The sequence below is a fragment of the Mesitornis unicolor genome, unplaced genomic scaffold (genome assembly GCF_000695765.1).
Source record: "Mesitornis unicolor isolate BGI_N332 unplaced genomic scaffold, ASM69576v1 scaffold45371, whole genome shotgun sequence".
Taxonomy (NCBI): domain Eukaryota; kingdom Metazoa; phylum Chordata; class Aves; order Mesitornithiformes; family Mesitornithidae; genus Mesitornis; species Mesitornis unicolor.
Genome location: NW_010166618.1, coordinates 18,805 through 27,832, shown reverse-complemented (window position 1 = coordinate 27,832; position 9,028 = coordinate 18,805). Strand labels below are relative to the sequence as shown.

Here is a 9,028-nt window from a genome sequence, read left to right as displayed (position 1 = left end):
GGGGCCATCACGGCCGTGTTGCTGACGGAGGAGTTCACCACGATGGTTTTGGCACATTCTGCACTGGTGATGGGCGCGGGGTTGGTCTCGTCGTCAGAGATCTCCATGTCCTCCCCTGACGAATGCTGACCCTGCCACGACAGAGAGAGAAAAGGTGAGGAGCACATTCATTTAAGGTTAAAGATCACAGTGCCGGCTGCTTCAAACAAAAGCTAAGTTAATACAGGTTTTAATTGAGGATGGAGAAAAGCGAGCAATGCTCTGCAAAGACAGGGCTCAGAGAGCAGCTGGTGCCTATTGAAGCTTTTCTCTTCACGACAGACCTCGGGAAGCAGCAAGGTAAAGCTTTCTAAAAGAGCATCAACGCCAACTGAACACAAACCTCAGCTGCTGTGGAAGAGGAGCAATTGCTCCTGTGCCTGGCAAAATACACACAATCCAAATGTCCTTCACTGCAAGATACGTTACCTCTTCTATGCATCTGATACTGACGGGTGCATTACACCACCAGCTTTTATTCCTTAGTCTTCACCGTGCACAAAGAATTACCCGGTTTTTGAATTATAATCCCTGGCTCATTTGCTGTCAACTCTTAACTTCTAATTGCGGGAAGAAAATACTTCCACATGGCCGCTGCTATTAAAAGTTGTCATGACTAGACCACAGGAATCCACATGGGAAAAAAAGCACCCCAAACCTGCCTAAATTCCCTTTAAACACCAGAGTCACAAATGCTGGGATTCAAAGACGTACCATATGTCGTGTTCTTGGGCAAAGTGAACACTTCATTAGCCACAAGAGTGACATAAAATGCTAAAACGATGCCCCACCTCCCCTGTCAAAGGGATGGCAACCGGATTAAAACAGAGGGTGCCTTCTTGCTCTGAAGTCTCAAAGCTGCCCAATTAGGTCTGGTACAACAGCAAGGCCTCACCAGGTACCTCCATCCCACAGCAAACACCGTGTCCTACAGTCCTGAAGGTGTCTCCAGCAGAAAGAAACCACATGTGTGACTGTCACATCCCTCAGGCGTTGTTAGAACAAATCCTGATAAGAAATACAGCAACTAAATATTGCTGGAAGAAGCATCCAACTCACTGGCAGTTTATCTAGGAAACACGAACGGGGCTGATGCTTCACAACCGGGATGTCAGCACAGACAGGACAAGGGTCCAACAACCTCTCAAACTTTTTCTCCCAGCTAAATTTGCCCAAACCCAGCGCTCCTGTGACAGCAAACACCCCTCAACTGTTGCAGGACTGAAGAGCAGCAGCATTCAACACCACCTCCTCTCCCAGGCTTGAGTCCAGCTGCGGCAGCACAAGATCATGACCAAGCGGTCTAAGGGCCTCTCTGTATCTCAGTCCTGGCAAGAGTTTGGGAACCTGCTGGGTGTTTTCACCCAAATGTGACTGAAGATCCCACAGATGTTTGTTTCTTCACCTTTTGTGCCAGCAGGGCCCTGTCTGCTCTCCTGTAGCCTCCCCAGCCTGAAAGCAGAGCAGTAATGCTCAGCCCTGATCAGACCCTGGGGAAGCTGCACCGGGGACCGCTTTGATGGCAGCTCTCACCTTGAAGCGGTTTGATTTTTAACCTCTGAATTTTGCACAGGGCTAAGGGAACAAAAGCAAGAGCAGCCAAGTTGACGACTGCGCTACAAAGCCAAGCAATCACAACCACCCAAATGCTTCACGTTTTATCAAAGGTCATCTCTGCTACAGCAGCTGCCACCAGAGAGCAGGCTGAGCACAAGGCTCGCAGCAGCAGCCTGGCAAACCCTCCTGTCCTAGCACCTCCCCTCGGCTTCCCTGCATCCCCTGCTGCAGCGTGAACCCACCACCGGCTCACACACCACACGGGTCACCCCAAAAAGCTGCTTGCAGTTTTGAACCCCTTTGCTCAGCGAGGAGACCACCGTTTATCCCTGCAGAAGGGCTGAAAGCAGGAGCCTGGTGAACCCCACGGCAAATGCTATTGACCCCCTGCAAACAGGAACAGAGAGGGGATCTCTCATAGTTGCTGAGTTATTCCAGGGCATCTGTATGTGCAGGGAGGCTTTGTAAACCCTAAAATGAACAGCTGAAAAAAGGAGAAGTAGAAGTAATAACCCATTGCACCGGAGTCTTTCCAAAGGCAAACTGTGTCACATCTCCACACCTGGCCAACATTTCTGCATGGGCATCGCACCCTGCATCCTCCTGGCTGCTCTATCGCAGTCCCGTCCCACGCCAGGGCTGCTGGGGAGTGAAGGGACTTTCTGCAGCTTCCACTGCCACAGCTCCACGAAATGGGCAGAGGAAGAACGGGGATGACACCTACAGCAGCTATGAACAGGCTTCCTGCCAAACAGACCCCCTTTTTCAGTAGGGGAACACAAAAGGCGCTGTTAAAACCCCTGGCTCCAATTGCAAATGCTGGATGATGCTAAAAGCCAGTGTTGGATAGGCAGCCAGGAGCGTTCAGGCTACCAGACACAGACAAAATCAGCTTCCATTCGCATCCATCACGTCTGAGGGGTATGGAGGAGAGTCCCCCCATGAACCCCAGTGGAGCACCGGCACCAGGCAGCGCCACAAATCCTCCCCAATGCCCATCCCTCCTGCAGGACCCTGCACCCTCCCAGTGACCCCAGTGCCAGCCCAGGTCACGTCCAAGACGCACAGCCCCAGCCCCAGTCAGCACATCCTCCCTCCTGGAGCACCAGAGCAGCCCATCGCAGCCAGCCCCGACCCATGCTCCTGCCCAGCCCTGTGCTCAGTCCCAAAGACTCCTGCCCGATGAATGAGGTTGGTTTTCCCTCCTGAAGGAAACATCAGACAGGAAAAAACTGATCCTAAAACAGCAGAGGGGTGGCAGGACTCGCCAGACTCCACGTTGCAGTGCACAGCAGCTTTCTTCACTCGTACATGCATTTATTTTTACTTAAGCTGAACTGACAACTGCTAAAGCAACAACGAGCATTTTAGAAGATGAAATATTTGGGTTTTTAAAAATACTTCCGGTTGCTCAGATGGGTCTGCAGGAAGCAACAGCAGCTTCCCTGCTCCCTAGGAAGCTGGGCTGCCGACTCACCTGCGCCTGCACAGTGAGCAGCGGCTGTGCTCCGGTTTTATCCCGAGCAGGAGGGACCGGGAAAGAGAAAGAGGTTAAGCAGCAGGGAGAAAAGATCAAAAAGGCAGGAGGAGGAGAATACACCAGGTTAGGAATGAGGTCAAACCAAAAGAAGATCGTCTACAAGGAGGTCTTTAAAGAAAGCTAAGAGGAATGAATATTTAAAGCGGATGAACAGTTACAGGAGAGTTACATCTAAGGGGGGAAAACATGAGCACCAACTGAGGGAGAGAGGAGAAACCAAGCCAAGACACAGAAAGATCTTTCTTTGTATGAGTTTCTTGTCGTTCACCTGTCTGAACCGGGATTTACTGCGGTTGCTACCAAACACCTCTCGGGGCAGAGCCGAAAAGCTACGCTGTCCTCCCAGAGAAACCCCTGCTCGCTGGGCCCCTCTGCCCCCACAAGGGAACAAAGCGAGCTGACGTGGGGCACACGTACGGCTGTGAGGATGTCACGGGCACCACTGCCCAAAACCCACCTCAGTCACTGCTGGAGCTCACCACACGCTTCTGAGGGCATCTGGCACAACGCCTCCAGAAAAACCCCCTCCAGCCCGCTGAGAGAAAAGCCATTTCCAGCTAAATTAATTTGCCCTGCCACTTGTACTTTGCATTAATTAAATTAAGAGTTAGCAAAACAGGTATTTAATTACACATGACACATTTTTCCAGAGGTGTTTTAATGGTGCAAATTTGTCGGGAGAGATTCGTGTCGGTGTAACTGGTCATAAATGGCCTTCGTCACTGCTCACCCAAAATGCTGAGCGCCACCTCTAACACTGGGACAGTGCATTTTAGCACAGGCACTTGAGTTAAGTGACGGGAACACCTGGGATCTCACTCCTGGAACAGCCTGAATAGCGAGAGGGTAGAGAGCCACCGAATGCAGGGTATCGGCCTCGTCTCAGAGCCGTACCCAGCATTTAGCAAGCGAACGTTCATACCTGCAGAAAAAGAAACTACATCCTACAGTGTGCATGCAGAAGTGGCAGTTTCCAGATGTGCAGAGGCTGGGGAGCAGCGACACTGCAGCGGCGGCCGGGAGCTCCATCGCACGCCCGTTCGGTCCCTTTCCTAAGGGCAGAGGAACCTCACATGCCTTCATTTCCTTTTAAAAAGGCTGTCTAATAAAGAATTTACTAAGAATTTCAGAATGTGTTTCAAATGCCATCAGCTTACACCTCATTTCACTTCAATATTCTGCTGGGTACCATGTTACTTGTGTTTGAGGTAGGGAACTCACATCACTGAAGGTAGCAACTGCTGTGACACAGCCTGGCTGATCTCTGGTGCACCAAAATAATGAACTGAGGATCAATGGCACTCAGCACAATGCAAGGTCATTGGCTCTAATGAAGTGAAGCATCCTATGTTTGCAAGAAACAGCAAACCTCCCAGCCTGCCACAACTCACTCTCACAGAAACCAAACAGAACAAAAAAAGTCACTCCTCAAGCCCTAAACCTTGGAAAACTCCATGTTTAAATGGACAGCCCACGTCCTCCAACACACACCTCACAACTCCTCCAGCACAGCACGTTAAAGAGGAGACATTTCCAACCTGTGTCTTGTAGCATCGCCCAGAGCAAAAGGGAAGCCCGAGGATGCAAACCAGTGACTTGAAACTCTTCCTCAAAGACACAATTTCAATGAAAAACTCCTTTAAAAAAACACAAGCCCGTTCAAGTTTGGCCCAGAGAACCCCATCATGCACTTTGCTAACAGTGAAACACCTCTTGCTGTCTAAAATCTATACACCACAGCCACAGCAAGGGCTTCAGAGAGTATTACTTAGCTCATTTTTAATCTGCTGTTGGCTAGAGAAGGGCCTGCAGGCTCCACACGTCCTTGTCAAAGCAGGTAAATGGAGCCGTGGCTCCAAACCACCCTCTCTGCTTACCAAGAGTGCAGCACCCGGGCACGGTGACGCAGCAGAGGGACGGTGTAAGCACCCACACCTCAGGGTGTCAGGCGTGAACAAGGCAGGCTCGGCCCCGTATTTACAATACACACAACTATTTATCCTTTGCTAGCTGTAATTACAGCTCTGCCTCTGAAAGAGCACACGCGAGGGTGGTGCTTTGCTGGTGTTGCACAAGCGGAGCACGGGCGGGCAGGGCACCCAGGGTGGTTTGTCACCATAATCAGATGCCCAGCTCTGGGACAGGCAGATGGCAAGATTACCACGTTACACACCAGTGATTATAAGCATCTTCAGCAACACCTATTTCTGTCTCAAGAACAGGACACTGCAAGATCCTACACAGCTGTGTATTCATACAGCACTTGGCAAATCTCACTCGCGGGCAAGGGTTGCGAATGCATCGGAGCGGACACAGGCAAATCAGGGCAATGGACTCATCACCACATCCCACCAAAAACAGGTACCAAAGGCCTGCAACGGAGCAGGGATTTCTTGCAGGAGGAGGGAAGTTACTCAGGTGTTTTGGTTTCTTTATTATGGATTGCAAAAATATCTCTCACTTACTTGAAGAGAATTCAAGCTCTACGAGATGACACTACCCAACACGTACGCTGTCCTGGCTCAGCCCGTGTTTTGGCTTGGTATTTATGTGCAGCGCCTTGGCACAGACCATCCTCCCCACACCTACCGGGCTGCGCAACGAGTAGAGCAAGTGACAGGAACACTGAAATGCGCACTGTAAACACACAGCGCTGTAAACACCGGCCTAACTCATGCCACTCGCTTTCTGTTTCTCCTGATGCCAGGAGGGAACTGCAGACCTGTACCTCAAACCACCCAGGGACAGAGGGAGAATTCCCCAGAGGTCCCCGCTGGTCCCAGAAGACAGGGACGGGGGCAGGAAAAGCCACCACGGCGCTTGTTTGTGTCTCGCAATGCGGTGCCGCAGGTGCTGTCCCCAGCTGCTGTCCTGCACACCGGGAGATGCCACACGCTGGGATTTGGGAGCACGAGAGGGAGGAGCTCACCTGGGCGCTCAGTGCACAGGGGTGAAGCACACGGGAGCTGATGCTTACAAAGGGAAAAGGTCTCCTGGGTCACTTGCAGGGTTTTCTGACACTGGAACGCAAGGAAATCGAGCTGTGTTTTAGGGACAGTGAGCGGGCTGGAAGGCTGCCCACTGCTCCATGCCAGCATTAGAAAATCTATTAAATTAAGAGCATAACATGAGCTAAAATGACCGAAGTGCCAAAGACAGTATCCCAGACCGATGCAAATCTGCACCACCAGCTTCCTGCAGGCCGTCAGGCGACGGCTCCAGCATCTGAGATGGGTCACAATGCCTTGAGGCACCTTTTTAGGCTCCAGAGGGGAATATCCTCTGCCTTCTCCCCAAAGGACAGTGAAATAACACCAGTGTCTCCAAGGAAAGGAATGGAGCAGGAGCTTGTTGCTACTTCCCAAAGCAAAGCCCAAGGACCGCTGATGTGACACAGGGCATGGCACAGCAGTCCACAAAAAAAAAAAAGAAAAATAGGAGAAAATAAATGCAACAGTTGAAGACAAGGGATGTAGCAGTCCGAGGTAACCAGATCTTCACTGATCCAGAACCAAGACGACTTGACCAATCTGATATCGCAAGGGGAGAAGACCCAACCAGCATTTGGTACTTCCAAAAACCCTTTCTCTTGGCATGAAAGCACCACACTTCAGTTTTCAACAAGACCTTCAGGAGCCCAAAGAGCTTCCTAGGATAGCAATCCTCAGAGCCACCAATTCAGCCAGGGGGAAAACAACTGCCAGGCTGGCACAGCAGAAACCTGAAGAGAGCAATTGGCAAAGAGGCAATAACTTGCGGAGGGGTTTGCTCTGGCTGCGGGCTAGAGCGTTACCTCCCGCCTGAGGGGTGCTTTAATTCAGGTCTTCCTCCCTTCTGAAAGGGAAAAGAGGCCCTGAACTGGAAGCTTCGTGGCGTATGATGTGGTTATACCATTCCCGTTGGCCAGACCACTGAAGAAGGGATATTTGGAGAAGCCAGACATTGCCTCCGGCCTTTCAGCATGCACAACAGGCATGGGACAGCTCTAGGAAGAAGCATGCAGGTTAACACAACATCCTTGGGTCCACATTCATCCACAGCGAGACTGGAGACTTCCAGCCCCCCTGACTGCACAGCTTTGAGTCGAGACAAACACCAGCGTACCACAAAGTACAGTGACAGTGTGAGATGGGAGTCACCGGTGCTGCGCAGCCCTCTGCCCCTCGCCCCTCCTGCATTATGAGAGCAAATCCAACCCGGCAGGGCGAGCGTGTGCCAATTCAGGGGCTGCGTCAGGCGGCCAGGGTGTTTTTCATCACGTATGAAACACCCTAAAATTGGATTTACCATCTCATGGAACCATGGCCTTTTCCCTCAGGTCTTAAGTAGATCTTATTAAAGGGAAAAAAGGTTTCTTTATGGGAGGAGGAGGAGGCAGGGAAGAGGAAGGAGGACAAGAGAGAGGGGTGTTAACACTGGGGAGCCATGTAACAAGGCAGGCTCTCTCCACAGCCATGGTTGTTCTGGTTTCCCTATTTTAGGGGGGGAAGGGACAGCTGAGGAGCTATTTGCAATCTCACTTCAAAGGCTTCAGTGGCTGGGAAGCTAAGTCATGCATAAAAGGATGGCAGAGTGGCAAGAAAATACCCCCTACAGATCAATTAGTCAGGGAACATTCTCTGCTGCTCCCATGCAGCCAGGCTGGCTTCACCCAGGTAAAGCCCTTTTCAGACACCGGGTTCACGGATGCAGAGGCCTGGGAACAAGGCAGCCAAATCCAACAGAAACTAAACGGTCTCACCAAAACAAAGAGAAAGGTGGCAGTAAGCATGCAATGGGCTTGTGTCATTTTCTGCCATCTCAGCTATTACCAGGAGGTTTTCTTCTAAGGTTGGTCCACACACAAAAGATGCGGCATTTGAGGCAGCATCTCGCCCTTAAAGATGCAAAGTAAAGCAGGGAATTTAGGAGAAATCACACAGTATACAGACAACTCATTTCCCAAATTATTCTGCAATGCTCTGTTTAGTTCTTCACGCTGCTGTGCAGAAAGGCACCCACATTTCTAGAGAGCAGAAGGTACCCCACAATTGAAGATAACGAAGGGAGTTGGGAACATTAGATCAGAGTCCACCTGTAAGTCAAAAAAAGCGCAATAACCGAGCGTGCAGAGTACACCGATACCTTACAGCTCCGTGCCCGCAGCAGCTCACATGCCATCCACTTAAAACTCGGGTCAAACGGAGCCATGAATTCTGATCTTGCTACCAACAGGGTGATAAGAACGCAGATAAGCTTGGAAAACAGTCTAGCTTCCCGGCTGGTATCAGCCTATTGAAGAATAGGTTGTGCACATACTGCATTTAAACAAGTTCTAATCAGCAGAACTAGGCCAGCTTGATATTATTCCCCTTATTACATACTACCACGATACCCCCGAGTGTCTGAAATCACGCGGCTGTAACTGCCATGGCAGCATTTCTGTGCTCTGTTCAGGGCTCTCTGCATCTCCAGCGTTAGCAGCTACAGCAACTTCATGTGCAAGCCTGGACGTCCGCAATGCAACCTGCGCAACGCTGAGAGCAGAAACGAAGGAACCGAGGCCTTGAAGGACAATGGGCAAAAGAGGAAAAAAAAAAGGTCTTTTGTCAGATCATTCATCAGTATCAACTTTTAATGCTCTCTGCTTGCAGACCCAGGTGCCGCTGGTACATCCTGAGGCAGCAGCGCAGACACTTGCCTTCCTCCTCAAGGTGTCCCAAAGGATGAGCCCGGCTTCTCCCTCCCCTCTCCAAGAGCCCTGAATTTCTAGGGTGCACTCCTGATCCACTCATTGGGCTGGGAAGCAAAGGCTGCTTTTGGCACCTGCAAGAAAACCTGATGGGGGTAGCCCACAACAGCCCTCTCCAAACACGCACAGCTTTTCCTGTCCAAAGGGTGTGGGACAGGCAC

General features: G+C 50.9%; 1 protein-coding gene across 1 annotated transcript in view; it reads right to left on the bottom strand.

Annotated features, from left to right (window-relative positions):
* Positions 1-26: 26 nt before the first annotated feature.
* LOC104548879 (histone-lysine N-methyltransferase SETD1B-like) overlaps positions 27-9,028 on the bottom strand; it is a gene marked incomplete at its 3' end in the record, with an annotated part of 27,753 nt that continues 18,751 nt past the window's right edge. Inside the window, exon 6 of the mRNA XM_010195023.1 lies at positions 27-131. Within this exon, the coding sequence (XP_010193325.1) occupies positions 27-131 (105 nt within the window). The remainder of the gene's footprint in view (positions 132-9,028) is intronic.